Source organism: Cyprinodon tularosa, unplaced genomic scaffold (assembly GCF_016077235.1).
Source record: "Cyprinodon tularosa strain WSP-4 unplaced genomic scaffold, ASM1607723v1 ctg519, whole genome shotgun sequence".
Lineage (NCBI taxonomy): Eukaryota > Metazoa > Chordata > Actinopteri > Cyprinodontiformes > Cyprinodontidae > Cyprinodon > Cyprinodon tularosa.
Window position 1 is genome coordinate 214,276 of NW_024039251.1, and position 16,342 is coordinate 230,617.

At 40.9% G+C, this 16,342-nt stretch overlaps 1 protein-coding gene across 3 annotated transcripts in view; it reads left to right on the plus strand.

The window, feature by feature from the left end:
• klhl32 (kelch-like family member 32) overlaps positions 1 to 16,342 on the plus strand; it is an 84,288-nt gene that overhangs the window by 64,125 nt on the left and 3,821 nt on the right. For 2 of the 3 annotated variants that reach the window (XM_038303721.1, XM_038303720.1), the window contains 2 exons: positions 6,198 to 6,256; positions 13,094 to 13,286. In XM_038303721.1, the coding sequence (XP_038159649.1) occupies positions 6,198 to 6,256; positions 13,094 to 13,286 (252 nt within the window). Of the gene's footprint in view, positions 1 to 6,197; positions 6,257 to 13,093; positions 13,315 to 16,342 lie in introns of all 3 variants that reach the window. The other variant, XM_038303722.1, reaches the window with a different exon arrangement.

Consider the following 16,342-nt stretch of genomic DNA (forward strand, 5'->3'; position numbering starts at 1 on the left):
GCCAGACTTTTGACTCTTTGATGAAAGTGAGACGACGTCAGTACCATTAAATATCCGTTACACTGGCTAACAGTAGAGTTCCTCTTTAATCCAGATTACCTATGTAATCTATTAATATAATATTGATGGCTGCTCCTTCTCTTTGTTAGGAAGTTCAGATTTGTTTGGTGGTTTAGTTTACTGTGGAACAGTTTCCCTCTGTGGAAATGTTCAGGCCTTTTGTTTACTGTTTACTTTAATGTAATTTATTGCCATTTTATCTTTTTAAAATTATTTTCTATTTGAATGTTTTATTGGCTGTCTGTGCCGCGGTTTGTGATTGCTTTATCTTAAAAAGGTGCTTAATAAATATAGTTTACCTAACTTATTTAAAAGGGTCAGGGTGGGGCCAGAGTTCTTTCCTCGTTTGTTAGTTTTTATAAGGGCACTGAGAAAAACTGGGCAATAGTTCATCATTAACATATCAGGAGTGAAAAAGCCATTCAAGGCTTTGGAGACTCTGATCTAACAGATGAAGATTCTGATCTTATCTCAGGTTCAACACCTTATTTATTAAATTGTTGAGCAGATTTGGTATAACGTCTTCAGTAGGGGGCATAATGGGGGCCAGGAACAGTTCTACGGGGGCCCCCTGTTGGCACCTGTCTAGAACCGTCCATGCTTCCAAGATTGCAGTTTTTGGCTGCACCCATCTCTTATTGGTTTTTCTACCCCTTGTTAAAAAAAATATTCCCATAGCATGAGGCTGCCACCACTGTGTTTCACTGGCTCCTTTGGGGAGATAATTGCTGTTAGATTTCTAAAGAAGACAGCAGTTTTTATGGCTCTCTTTGCCATCTTTCATTAAGGACAATCCTTCCTGTCTTTATTAAAGCCTATTAAAGCCACCTATTTAAACCAGTATTTCAGTTTATTTTGTTCCTTCTAGGGAAGCGTTACAATGAACTCCAGAGAATGATGGTCAAGCAAATTGCAAAATTTCATGTATAACTCTATGAATATGTGTTATCTTTAAAGGTGCTGTAGGAGATGTTGGAAAAACGGTTCCAGCAAGCTATATTTTTGAACATACACAGCCATGCCTCTTCCTTCAGGTCACCCCTCAAAACCATACCTTCAAAACACATGCGCATGCTGTCTGCAGCGCGTCTAGAGCAGCAGGAGCAGCTCGTCGCTGATCTGGGAGCTGGCAGGGAGACAGACAGTCCTGCTGATGCAGATTGCTTTGATCACTCCTTTTATTAACGACTAAATGAACTTAAAATGCTGAAATCTGCCGGCAAAACATGTTTGCTTTTATTATCCTGGTTCTTGCAGTTTGGATTACATACACTGCATGAAAAGTGGGATTTTCGTCAATATGCGGCACTGTAGATTGTCGTGGAACTTCAGGTTAGCGGCAGTTTACGACAATTTGCAGGCTTCGCCGAAAACTCCCCTAAATTGTCAGAAATTGACGTGGACTCTCTTAGGCAGTGTTCCCCCCATGCCTCCCCCCCATGGAATTCTAGGGGAGGCTTTAACATGTAAATGAACATGCTGTGAGCTATACAAATGCAAACCAGGGTTGCAGGGGGGGTTTTACCCCAAGTGACATCTTTCTGGGTAAGAAAATCTCTGATACAAAGAGATCAGGCTCAGTATAGCCTCTTACATTTTAGCTTGAATTGATTTATTTAATTAAAGTATAGAGACCAAAACAGATCTTTAGCTGACAGAGCAATACATTTAGAGCAGTAATTATAAAAAAAAAAATTGCATTTAAGATAAAAAATAAAATGTTGTCTGTCAATATGCTCAATTCACAATTACTTAAGTGGAAAAGTTTCAAGAAATTAGTCTGAGATGATTCACTTTATAACATGGCGCATTATCCTGTTGGAAGTAGCCATGAGAAGATTGGTACACTGTGGTCATAAGGTCCAGCCAGGTCAAGATCCGCAATTGCAATCGCACCAAACAGGAAAAAGAACATCGACAAATTCCGGTTTGTCAAATTAAAATATAGCAGCAACAGATCGGTGACTAGAAATTATAGCACAATTCTTATATAAAAAAAAAAAAAAAAACTAACACCGTTTATTTAAATGATTGGATCCAAACTATTGGTTATTCACCAACGAGGAAGCACATTTCTCATCTCCATCAAAATATTTATTTTATACTGAGGGACTTAAACTTTAATCAAATCCATTCAAAAGAAACTTCTTATTACAGGAATGAAAAGAGATGCTGAGTTTGGAAGTAGTGAACAAGTTCATTAAAAAAAAAGCAGTTTTGAATTATCCTTATCCCCGTTACAAAAATCTACAAAAATATATATATATATTTGGGCAGAAACTGAACATATGCTGGATGATGGTGGGATTTTTTTAATATGTCATATTAAATTAAGCACTCACAGGGTTCATACAGGAATGAGTGACTCTAATTTAATGCTATTTTAATGCTATTTGAAATGATTTTAATGCCATCAACAAGAACCATGTACACAAGTTATTAGTGTACACATGAAATATGAAGGAGCTGCAAGCAGAGTTCCATGACTCCTGTATGTATGTAAACACACACACATACACACACATATATACGTATATATATATCCTCTAGCTTTTTCTCCGCCTGGAGCGATATAATATATCTGACGAAATTGTTTTTATAAGCATTTTTTTATTAAAGAATTATAAATACTTCGATAAACATATTTAAATAATTTTAGTGCCAATTAAGGCCTTGATAAAAAAAAAAAAAAAAAGAATGATTTTTTAATTATTTTTATTGATCCGCGGACACCCTGGTTCATCTCGCGCATGCTCTGTACGATCTCCAAGAAACTCAGAGCGGCGGGGCTGGATCCACAGTGGAGGATGTATGCTTTGCTTTGTGCAGGCGGTCTGGAGCGGAGTATGTGGGATTTCGGGGTAAAACTCCTCTTGGACGCGATGGCGACTCTGCATCGAACAAGACGAACTCAAAGAAGAGATGCTAGCGGTAAATATATGTTCGATTACTGCCTGCTAGGCTAAAAGCGGCCTAGCCTGAGCTACGGCTAATAGCGGCTAATAGTAGCCTTGCAAGAACAAGCTTTATTAAAGTGTATTTTTTGTGATTCACAGGAAGCAGTACGCCGTCTTCACAACTCGGAGACTAATTGCAGGCGCTATGAACCGGAGCAAGGGTAAGATTTAAAGAATATGCTTTCATTCTGCGGTAAAAGGAAATGGATACCGATCATAGCTGTACATTTTGTTTTCACAGACCTCCTATTTGCTCTGAGCCATCTCGGCAAGTCCAGATTTGCACGATGTTGATAAAGACGACATTGTGTGTAAGTGACTTGTTTTAATGTTTTCTCCTTCCTTGTTACTGTGACTTGCGTTTGATTTTTTATTTATACCACTCTCATTTAATTGTTTTCCAGCTGCCTGTAAGACGTATTTTCAGACGGTACGCAGGAGCTTCAGATATACGCAGCCAGCCACACGCTGCGTGCGGAGGCTATCTGCTCGGATTCGGGCCAGAAGAAAGAGGGTAAGACTTTATTTGGTGACTATTTTTCAGGTGCATTGATAGATGTGTTGTGTCCATACGCAGTGCGCTGATTCATTGCTTTTTTTTCAGCTGCTGAAAGCGAGGCAGAGTGTGCTAGCAGATGAGGAAGTGGAACTCTGGAAGTCCGCCTTCCTCGGCGGTGTCTCTGGATGGATTGTACGGTCGCCGCCATTTCGTAGGCCGGATCCCTCTGAACTCAGTGTTAAGCTGCAGTCCCGGTTAGAAGTGATGCCGAAGTACAGGGCCACGCACAGTAGGCGTCTGCACATCGGACCTGCCTCGGAGGGAATGCTGCCAGTTACCTCCAACCCCGAGGAAGCAAACGGACCGTTCACGGACTTTTAATTTTTAGAAACGCATGTTTGGATATGCGTTGTATATAGTTGTGTGTGTTTTAATAAAGCTCTTTCTTTGCATAAACAGCTTCCTGGCAAATGTTCATTTCCTGTATAAATTCATTCATGTCCTTGATGGTAGCATAATAATTGTGTAGGATAACATAAATACACACCATATGAATGAATAAATATATGAATGAATAAATATATATATATTTACGAATAAATATATATATGTAAATTTATATGTGAATATATATATATATGCCAACCAATCACGAGCGACTTTAGTTGTTTAAAAAGAAGTGGTTCCGTCCAATACTCAGTAAGAAAATTAAAGCCTGGCGTGGCCACGTTTGGTTTTGCTGCAAATCACGAGCGATTTTACTTGTTTGAGAATAGTGGTTTCAGCCAATACTGAGAAGGTTATTCAAGCCAGACCTGGCCAGCCGCGCGGGTTTGCTGTATTCTTATGCTAATTAGGGCCATTAGTACAGCTGATCGCTCTCCACATACGTCATGGTACGTTTCCGACAATTTGTGGCACGACAAACGCGGACAAGCACGGGTTGCAAATTGTCGGAAACTGACGAAAATCAGGCAGATCTGCGGGAGTTTACGGGGACGAAAATCTCACTTTTCATGCAGTGATACATGAAAAATGCCTTCCAGCCACCACAGCAAACCGTGAGGAGAAGACTGGGCCATAGGCTGCTGTTTTAACGGGATTCCTAGTGACAGCGCGTCGCCCATGTACTGGGGTCTGAGCGGCTCCGACAGAAATAATATTTGAAAGCAGGATGGTAATCTGGATGAACTGACTGCACTGAAGATGTTTTCAGGTGGACTTTCTCGCTTCCAGATAGATTAAACCACCTTTTACCCACTGATAACAGCAAATATAGCTGCCATTGATACAGGCAAAGAAAGGATAGGGTAGCTCCGGCCAACGCACATCAGACCCTCTTTTTCCACCGCGCAACCAGAGCAGCAGAGATTCTTCAGCCCTGTGTCTGAACGAAACTTGTACAAGCATCAAAAATGAAGCAGCACGCTGCGTTTTTGCTGCTCCTGCTGCTTTAGGTCTGAATGTAGCATAACGGAGGCTAGCTTCCAGCCATGGCGTCCTGCACGAGCATTGGGGGGTTGATTCTTTCATGTGTCAGGTTACGCACACAGGGGGGAGGGACAAGCAGACGACTATGATTGACGTGTCAAGGAACCAGTTGTGTACAACGGACTGTTTTTTGTGATTGGTTGGGGTTATTCATTGATTTCTCACTGTAGCGGGGACCATTTATTTTAGTTTCACTTCCAGACCTTCTATTTCACTGCTTGCTAAGTGGCTGTGGGGAGATCTTTAAGCCACGTGGTCAAAAAAGGTCTCCTACTGCACCTTTAAGCTCACCTTAGCACCTTAGCAGACCTGGGTCCGGGTCCTGACCCACCTGCTGACTAATCAGGATGTAATTTTTTTTTTAATTTAATTTAAAACATTTATAAATTACTGCATGTTGTCCGACTACAGGGTCTAACTTCACTTGTGCCGCTTCTCCTGTTAATATGGTAAAGCCATTTGGAGCGCCAGGAACAGGCCACATGTGATTCAAATTAGCCAATGAGCTGCTGTCAGTCTGGGTTGCTGCTGCTGCTACTTTTAGACACAGCAGGCAAACCTATGGCAAGCCGGGCGATGGGAAAGAAGGAGAGGATGATGAGAAAAAGAGAGCAGAGAAAGTGTGGACTGCTGGAAAAACTGTGGTGAACTGGTGAAAGAAAAGTGAAATGGTGCTCAAAGATGACCCTGCACACTTAGAGGATGTTTGGCTCAATTGCTGCTCTGAAGCAGGATTCTCCACCATGAACAGAATAAAAAATAAATATGGATGCAGGCTCAAAATGAGCACCTTGATATATGCTTTAGAATGGCTTTGTCTCCATTCAAATTCCAGGTTTAAAGTTGTAGATTTTCTTCATTCTGACCCTGCTGGTCTATACTGATGAAATAAGACTGTCACAGAAATCCTCTGCTGCTGTGTTTTAATTAGAATTATAAAAGACCTTAATGTAGACTGTGAGTTGAATATAGAAACATACTTTGATTTCTCAGTTAAAGTTAAACGTTTCAGTTTTTTAGTTTTGTAGAAATAAAAAAGAAACGGAAAAGGAAAAACACAGCATAAATGATTTTAAACTCTACCTGTTTACACACAGACACACATCTGTCTCTTAAACTGCTGCATGCGGAGTTTTACTAATGCTTGTTAACTTTAGAATCTCACCATGTCAAACTTTGTTGTGTTACAGGCGGCGTTACGAACACAGCCCAGTACCAGAACCGGCTCATGGTTTACGACCCGGAGCAGGTGGGTATCACTCAGCCAGAAAATTTGTATAAGGGTGGTCAGACAATAACCAATGCACGCTGAGGGGCGCCAGAACCTTAGAGTCAATCTACGCTGTTCCAACAGGAAAATTAAGGAGCAAAACATCCATATTTTCTAAAAAAAGAACAAACTTTCCTACACCTTTTGCTAACAAATAGATGCATATATTTAAATAGTAATTTAATTTCTAAATAAAGGTATAGTGGAGAAAACTATTTTAGTTTTGAGTTCTGGCGCATACATTTTTTCCATTATCATTACTTACCTACTTGTATCAATAAACATTCTGCATATTTACAAGCACTAATAACTACATAAATTGGTTATTTGATAAGTTTTTATTAAAATTGTTATTTATCTATGATTTCACTGAAGACTCCTGGATGACTTAATTAGGGATGCACGATATTGGGATTTTGGCCGATTTCCGATATGCCGATATTTTAAAACTCGTGCGTCCCGATAACCGATATCGATACCGATGTTAAAGCTGGACAAAAATAAGTAGTTATTGAAAATAGCAGTTTTGTTATCCATTTCTGACACTTTGAAAAATAATATACTCAAATATATTTTCATATGCTGATATCAAATAGATTTTTAAAAACGCGGTATCGATCTATTTTACTTTCAAAATCTCAAGAAATTTCATCGTTCTGTTACAAACTCGTGATATTTTGCAAATTTTTGTGAGATTTTGTTAGTAAAATAGATCGATACCTCGTCAATATATCAACATATAAAAATATGGCAACATTTCGTGAATTTTCGGGGTATTTCGTAGCATAACGATGACATATAGCAATATTTCATTAGTAAAAGAGATTGATATTGTGTTTTTAAATGGCAATATATCAGCATATGAAGATATTGTGATATTTTAATGTATCAATATTTTTTCCCTCGTCTTTAGAAGTTTTTAAGTCTGTAAAAAAGAAGTTTTTGAGGAAGAAGAAGAAGTAGTTTTTTTTTTTTGTTTTTTTTAGACTTTAGAAACTCAGAAGCTGATCAAATATCGGGTTAAATATCGGTGGGGTGGCCGATGTCCGATATTCAGTTTTAAGGCCGATACAGGCCGATACCGATAGGGGGCCGATTATATCGTGCATCCCTAGACTTATTGATAATTTTCTCTTTACCCCATATAACACAAAATGTAGTTCTGGAAAGAGCATCAATTCTGTACTTATCATCTTTGATGTTAGTATATTGATGTTTATAATTAATTACAAAAAAATTTAATGTTTTGAATATTCCACTGCTGCCACCATCTGTATTAGAGGGAAATAAAGGGTAGGGGTGGCCACAGGGTTGGCTAGTGATTGCCTTAGGGTTGCCCTGGCCCCCCATCTAGCTCCGGCTCTGCACTCAGTTAGATGTTGTAGGAAAACATTTTGGAAAAGTTTAACAAAAAAGTTGGAATCCTGAGTCGTAAAATTTGTTTAAAGGGAGAATAACAGAAAACTTTAAATCTAGCTCTGTCTCTTAACAGCTTCATGTTTTAACACCTTTTCTGTCTGTCTGCTTCTGTGCTCCATGTGTCACAGCAGTCCAGAATCTCATTTATTAGAGCTATAACTTCCAGAGCTGGAACTAAGTGCAGAGGAAATATTTAACAAACATGATCATGTTTCCACTGTTTCTGTAACTCAAACATCTGTGTGTTAATCTGGATAGATGCACTGTATATCAATCCTGCAGAACAGGGAGTAGAAAAATGGAACACCAAATCCCCAAACATACAGCAACATATTCATAAATACTTTAAGCATATTGATGACTATTCTGACATCATAGTGTATAAAATTGTTTATGCTTTCATCAGTAGCACTTTGCTAGTCTGATAATTCACAGTACACAAAACTGAGAATAACTGTTAGGTACCTAATTGATTGATTGATTGATTGATTGATTGATTGATTGATTGATTGATTGATTGATTGATTGACTGATTGATTGTTTTATTTAATTAATTGGTTATTAATCAGGAACCAAAAGGTACTTTGTATTGGATATTTTATAGATTTTGAAAAAGGTGAAGCTTAAAAACTTTAGGAGTTCTCGAAGGTTTTTCATCCTAAATGTAAAATCCACAGATATTTGGAAACAGTTTAACTGGAGTTTAACTGAACCGGTTTTGCACCAAACCAACACTACTGTTGAGTGAAGACGGAGAAGCTATGCAGTGAATCTTGTTCCATTTATACTTTGAAAAATTTCTCAAATCAAATCTTTTTAAACTTTGTTTTTGCAAACTTTAACTTCGGAAGCCGAGGTCGGTCATACTCGACTTTTTTTTCCCCTTTGCCTTCTCAAGATAATGACATAACTATCTCGTTATCACGGCTTAACAATTTATTGTTTTCTCGAGATAATGACATAATTATCTCGTTAACATGAGAAAACAGTTATTGATTTCTTGAGGTAATGAGATCTTTAACCTGTATAAGTAATGAATGAGGCTGGCCAACAGCCCTGGATTCTCAGTCCATCCATGCCTGCGGGGCCTGTAGTTGTGCAGTCGTGCAAATAATCATCACCTATTTCTTTTCACTCATTGTCAGGTCGTGGTGGATGATTTGATTGCATGGAATACAGTAGAAACAAATCTGACTGTTTTTCAATGAAAATCTTTAATCTGGACTCATTTTGGAGGTTAATGCATCTTATACAGGCGTATCTGTCATGATGGGTTCACTAAAAGTGACCCAAGAAGGCAGAACACCACTGACGGACACAAGGATGAAAGTTTAACAGTTTATTTATGGACAAACACACAGAATATACTGGTTCAGGTTCGGGGCCTCGATTCTGGTTCACCGGAGTCTGCGTGAGAGATAGTTCAGTTAGCGTTGTCAACGGAGGTTTGATTTCCTGAAGTTTACTGATTGTACCTTGAGGGTTCTTGAGGTTAGCTTTGGGAGAGTCACTGTTGGTTCTGGAGAAGAGTTTATCAGCAGAGTCCGTTTGCTGCTTCAGCGTCTCACGTCTAATTTGAACAGACCTTGGCTTTGGGTTTTCCAGCTCTAGTCCAGAGCTGCTTGGAGGTTCTCTGTGAATCTTCAGGTTTGGCTCTGAGGGTCGGCTCGGCAGGTTAGCTCTTCATGAGCTTTCACAGAGGAGGCACAGGTTTCCTGGAAAACAGAAACAGGGATTAGAATCCAAGCTGGATTCAAAAGTCATCGAAATACTCTGAGGATCTAGGCTTAAGCGCCCGCCAACTGGAACAACACTGCGGCGTTGAGGCAAGGTCTGAAGACAGCTTAAGACGAGCTGCAGCTGTGCAGGAGGCTCCCTCAGAGGATCCACGGCGGACTCTGCTGGAGAAAGGTGGAATCTCTCCAGCTCCCAACAGTACCCCCCCCTCAACGACCGCGCCTTGGCGGTCCGGAAGAGGTTGATGGGCAGGAACGCTCGTACTCCTCGATAAGGGCTGGATCGAGGATGTACGAGCCTGGAACCCACTGGCGATCCTCCGGTCCGTAGCCCTCCCAGTCGACGAGGTACTGCCAACCGCGACCTCGTCGACGGAAGTCCACGATGCGGTGAACCGTGAAGGCCGGATGACCATCGACCTCCAGGGCGGGTGGTGGGGAGTCGGATGGTGGGCACAGAGGGCTCGAGGAGACAGGCTTGATCTGAGACACGTGGAAGGTAGGGTGGATACGGAGGGACTGAGGTAGTTGAAGACGGACGGCTGAAGGGTTGATGACTCGAGTGATCCTGTAGGGTCCGATGAATCTAGGGGAGAGTTTTCGAGACATCCCCTTGAGGGGGATGTCTCGAGTGGACAGCCATACCTCCTGGCCCTCGGTGTACTCGGGGGCGGGACGTCTCCTGGCGTCGGCGAAGCGTTTTGTTGACTCAGATGACCGGTTGAGAGTGGCGATGGTTTCCCTCCAGATCCTTTGACAACGGCGGATGTGTTGGTTGACGGACTGCACCGAAATCTCTCTCTCGTCTGCGGGAAAAAGAGGTGGTTGATAGCCGAGACTGACCTGAAATGGGGATTGTCCAGTAGATGCAGATTTGAGGGAGTTATGAGCGTATTCGATCCATGGAAGAAATTGGCTCCAGTCCACGGGGTTGTTTGACGTGAGGCAGCGAAGGGTGGATTCCAATTGCTGATTCATACGCTCAGTCTGACCATTCGATTGGGGGTGATAACCAGAGGTGAGAGAGGGTTTGCAGCCGAGAGCGGAACAGAAAGCCTTCCAGACCTGGGAGATGAACTGTGGACCTCTGTCCGAGAGGATCTCTTGGGGAATGCCGTGAAACCGGAAAACATGTTTGATGAGAAGCTGGGCTGTCTGGAAGGCCGTGGGAAGTTTTCTGAGGGGAATAAGATGGCAAGACTTCGAGAAACGGTCAACAATAGTGAATATGGTGGACATACCTCGAGAGACAGGGAGACCGGTGACGAAATCAATGGCGATATGGGACCAGGGACGCGAGGGAACAGGAAGTGGTTGAAGCAGGCCAGAAGGAGGTTGGTGTGAGGCTTTGTTACGGGCACATGTGGGGCAAGCCAACACATACTCGGATAAATTCAGCCGTAAAAAAAAAAAAAGGAAAAAGATCGAAAGGACCTATCAGAAACCATGTCTGTTTCAGCGCTTATCATCATTAGAATTTCTTTGAGTATTATGTCTTTGGTACAGGGGCCAGGACATGATCTACAGGGGCACTGGCCCCCGCTGGCCCCAGTGTAGAACCGCCCATATTTTCATACATTTCAAAAACACAACTTTTACTCGTGTTCTCTTGTCATTCATCTCATCTCAAAACAGCTCTAACAGTGAACGCTTCCCTATTAGAATCCCCTCCTCACTCCCTCCATCAGGAAAATGGTTGAAGAACCTCAGAAACAGCCACCTTCTCAGCGTTATGATGGCAACCGTCTCCCTTATTAAACACTAAAAAATCCAACAAACTGCCAGATCTGCACTTTATGTAAATACTAAATAATGTAACAAGTTGACCAAAAAAAAAGGTAAGCAAGTAAGTACTGTTTATTTATATAGCTCCTTTTACAAACATAGAGGTCACAAAGTGCTTCAAAAAATTAAAATACAAATAAAATACATTTAGTCACAAAAGACGTGGTCATAAAACAACCCTTAATCTGCTGGAATTAAAATGCTTGAACAAATAGGTTTTCCGTTCACTCTTAAAAACATCAACAGAATCAAGTAAACGCGAGGAAAGCAGAAGATTGTTCCAGGGCGCCGGCGCGACCTCCTGAAAGGAGCGATCCTGTAACGAGTACGAGGGACCATGAGCAGGTTCTGCTCCTGAGACCTCAGCCTCCGGGAGGGGGGTATAAGGACACAACAAGTCTGTAATGTAGGAGGGAGCCTCTCCGTGAAAGGCTCCCTCCTACATTAGAAACTCTCGAAAAATAAAACTGTCACGGTTTTGGTTCTGTTAAGTTTTCTTTGAGTTTTCAGTTTCACATTGATCCATGTTTTTCTTTGTGTCTAGTTTTATTGGTTTAATTCCTATTTTGTGGTGTTTTTTGGATGTATTTGATTTCTTGGGTTTTTCTTGGTTGCCCTCTTGTGTTGGTCTCCTTTTCCCTAGCTTCCTTCTAGACTCCTCTGTTCACAGCTGCTCCCAATCAGCTCATTAGTCCTGTCTTTGTTCTGTCTCCTATATATACTCTCCCTGTGCAGTTCCTCTGTGCTGGTTCCTCATCTTTTCCTGGCTCCTCATGTTTGTTTTCCCTGATGCCTCCAAGGTTCTGGTTTTTCTGTATTTTGTTATGTTGGATTTTTTTTATTCCTGCTTCAGTTGCCTGTGAGTTCCTAATTAAATCTTCAAGAACTCACCTCTGCCTCCTCACCTCTGCATTTGGGTGCTCCAAACCTCAACCCCACCCTGACAAAAACTGCCTTGTATTGATTGTGTGGCCTTGTGACCTCGTCTGATGGACATGGATGCCCGCCCCTCTGACCCTGACAGAGAAGCAGGTACAGAAGATGGACTCCTCCTCTTGTCAAGCTCTTCGGATCTGAAGATGAAACACTCCTGCTGCAGATCCTGGACTCCACCAGAACTGCAAAGTTAAAAACTCCTCTTTTAACTCCAGTATTCTTCATCAGTCGCTGTCGTTAGCATTTATTTATTTTTGCTGTGTGCTCACCGCTTTTATTACGATGATTTCTTTATATTTTCTTATTCACCGGCTCTGTACTTGGGCTGCCTGATGGCGCGTTTAAGCGCCTCCCAGATAAAAGTTTCGATGGATTGTTTGAAGGCGGCGGGGCTGTGAGGAGCAGCCTTTCTGTTGGTGGCGCTTTGAAGAGGCCTGGATTGTGTCTGCGGCTGCATGCAGCAGAGGTGCACGTCCATATGGGGTCTGTGTTTCCTCTTTCAAGCAAGGGAATGAAGAAGCGAGGGAAAGAAAGAGGGAGAGAGCCTCATTTATATTCAGCACGGATCTACTTTCACCTGCCAGAGCAACAGCAACCCCCCACCCACTCTACCCTCAACAGATGGCCACCCGTCAGCTCCCAGCAGACACACACACTCTCATTCTCTCCCTCAATCAAGTACACACACACACACTGGCACAAAATAAGCTTCCCCACACTTAGTGAGATGAGCAGGGATCCTTGGTGTAAAATGGAGTGGATGAAACATATGATTAGAAATAGGGAGGGAAGTCATTAGTACAAAGCAGCGCTCCAGTGTCACGTTATTTATCCAGCACTGAGCATACATCAATTACCCATGCATGGATATGCTTAAATATTAATCTCCTCATTCGTCCTCATTCTCTTTCCTCCTTTCCCTCTCCCCATCCGCCATCAGGACCAGTGGCTGGCCCGCAGCCCCATGCTGCAGAGGCGCGTGTACCACGTCATGGCCGCCGTGAGGAGGCGGCTCTACGTGCTCGGCGGGAACGACCTGGATTACAACAACGACCGCATCCTGGTCCGTCACATCGACTCCTACGACATGGACCTGGACCAGTGGACGCGCTGCTCCTTCAGCCTGCTCACAGGTGGGCGGGGATAATTACAGAGGCGCCGGTAACCAAACCATCAAACGTTCCTCTGTCTGCAAACAGAAACAGTTTGAGCAGCATTAAGGTCTGACTGAGTTCAGTGAGGCTGAGAACGAGGGTCGCCGATCCATAAACGGCTTCGAGGTCACAGCACAAGGTCAGAGGAAACAGCTCTGGAACAATCAGATTGGTGTTAAAGAGCTTCACATGTCTGCAGGTTGAATGTAGCAGAAACACTAAAAAACACCCACAGCACCTTTCCTCTGCTCCACTCATCTCACAAAATGCTCTGAAATCATATTAAATCTCTGATTTGGTCTGGTTTGTTTTGCCTTTTTTGGCCTTAAACGCTTCAGATAATCAAATAAAGTGCAATAAAGATGACCTGAACTAATAAAAAAAGCTGTTTTAAAGTTAGATTTTTTTGACAGGAAATAAAAAGCTCTCAGATCAAGCTCGGCCTTACGACGAAAGAAAAAGAAAAGAGAAGTAATTACTTTTGAAACCAGATAACTAGATATGAATAGAATAAGTTTCTCTATCAGCTGCAGCAAGTTGAAGAAGTCCTTATTGCCAAAGTCCATGTTTGCCTGATATTACTTCTATATTTCAGTCTGAGGTTTAAGATTTAATAAATCACATGTATTTAGATTCAAGACATGCTTATTATTAAATGTTAGATTTAGACATACATATAAGATTTATCAACATTCCATAGAAGAGAATTTTTCTTTTTGTGAAATTTTTTTTATTTTAATTTTAAAACCAAAAGTTAGACCATTTCCAACATTTTCTTGTGCAGATCTCAGCTAAAAGGTAGGAAATACTCTGTGTTAATCCAAACAGTGATTTATTCTCATAATGCTACTCAGGGTTTACGACTTCTTAGCTTTCAGAAACAGAAAAGCCAGGAACTGCAGGGATTTACTCCAGAGGTCAGTTTCACAAAGCAGGCTTTCTAAACCTGAAATATTGGACTTTTCTGTTTCACAAAAAGTTTCCTCAAGCTCTGTTTCAGTCACCATAGTAACATTCTCCCCAGAGCTAACCTGGTCGGGCGCAGGACAGTGTCCTCTGTCTTCCCTCTCCTTACAGCCAATCATGCTGTTTTATTTCCTGATTTAGTCAGATTTTTGTTGTACTTTGGTGTGTGAAAAATAAATAAATAAATAAAATAATAATTCTTAACTAGGTCCGTTACACGCTTTATGTTTTAAAAACAAACATTGCATGTCCGTTTGACAAGATCTTATTAAAGAATTATCTGCATTAATTCACAGATAATTCAATATTTATAGGGAGAGATTTCTACAACTCAGTGACAGCATAGGAGATTTATGCATGTTTGCTTTGTTTTAAGGAGAAGTCCGGTCAGCAAGGAATAATCAATTGATCATTATCCACACCTAAAACTAATACTTTCTCGGAATTTAACATAAATCAGTAAAAAAATGAACACAATAATTTTTGTCACAATTATGGAGTCCGTGAAGTCACGGTGCAGTAAGCCTAGCGCCATTCTCCCCGCCTTACAAGCAAAGTCAATGGGAACTACTAGACACATCTGCAACAATTATTGAAGATTTCCAGAGGACTTAACTATTGAAATTCACCAGAGCTATAGTGAAACTGACAATGCCCACGTGCATCGTAGTAAGATGTTGGAATACATCGGGTAAAAGTGAAAGAAAATTGGTTATTTCACCTTTCCGATTCCTGATCTCCACGTACGGGTTCATCGTTGGATTGCCCACTTGAAGAGGGAGGATTTGCCATCAAACTTCTGGCCAGAGAAAAAACACGTACTGTAATATGTAGCCAACATTTGGAAGAAGAATGTTTTCAAGATGACTTGGATAATAGCGCGTTGTGACAAACACCAGATACAGCACTGGGACTTGATCAACAGCCGATACCGCACCGTGACGTCACAAACCAGTAGGTGGCAGTAGTGTTCTTTGGATGCCTCCGGTAAAGCACATTCAAATGAAAATTACTCTTAATTAAAAACACTTATCATTTATTGAACTCTATGTAACAATTTTATATTCAAAGTACTTTCAGAAGTTTGAATTCTGAATATTACTGTGCCTTTCCTTTAATATGAGTGACATGGAGATTATTTTTATTTATTTATTTATTTTTACAGTACATGACGAACTAATGAAATCAGTTTCAGATTTCGCATAAATAGATTCATTAATTCTGTGGGAGGAAAGGAATTACTTTAGGATTAGGATTCACTCGATAACAACCTAATGAGCCTACTGGCACAATCTGAAGGCATTCTATGGGAAGGATAGCTGCTAATAACCTCCATTTATTGGTATGATAACATCTGAAGCAGCTGCAAACAGTCAATTAGTATATACTGTGAAAAAAAAAAAGACAGAATCAAACCACCCCAAAGTATCAAAGTACCCTATGAAAAAATGAGGTTCCATCAATATGAACGTTTTAGACTTAATTTTCACCTGAAGATATCACCTAAACAGATACATTGATCTACTAACATTCAAGACATAATCCCGTAAGATTATCCAGGTCAGAAGAGACTGTGGCAAGACATGTTTATATGTATTAGTTTCACTGAATATGTATTCCTGATATCTGAAAAAGAAAAACCTTTTGTCTTTATCTAAATGACCATTTCAAACAAAATGACATTCTCCAGAATAAACATTCTGGATGTCTAGAAATTAATTTCAATATTGGACAAAAAAAAAATCAATATTCATTTAATATTACCTCAACGCTATTCCTGACATTTTGAACAGAAAGTTTCCTGGATGGGAAGTGAAACGTCTTCTAACTAGAAACAAAGTCCAGTGGATTGTTTTATTTATTTATTTTTTTTACTTTTTTTGGAATGACTATGACCTGGATGACTGAGAATCCTCACCAGCACATCAGGAAGAATCTTATTTTATTGATCTCCAAATGGAACAACAGAGAGGAGAGTGCTTTTATTAAATGTAAAAACAGCCTGCCATAGACACTTCATATAAACGTAAGCATTAACTCGAGCAACAATCTTCACCTTCGCCATCTTT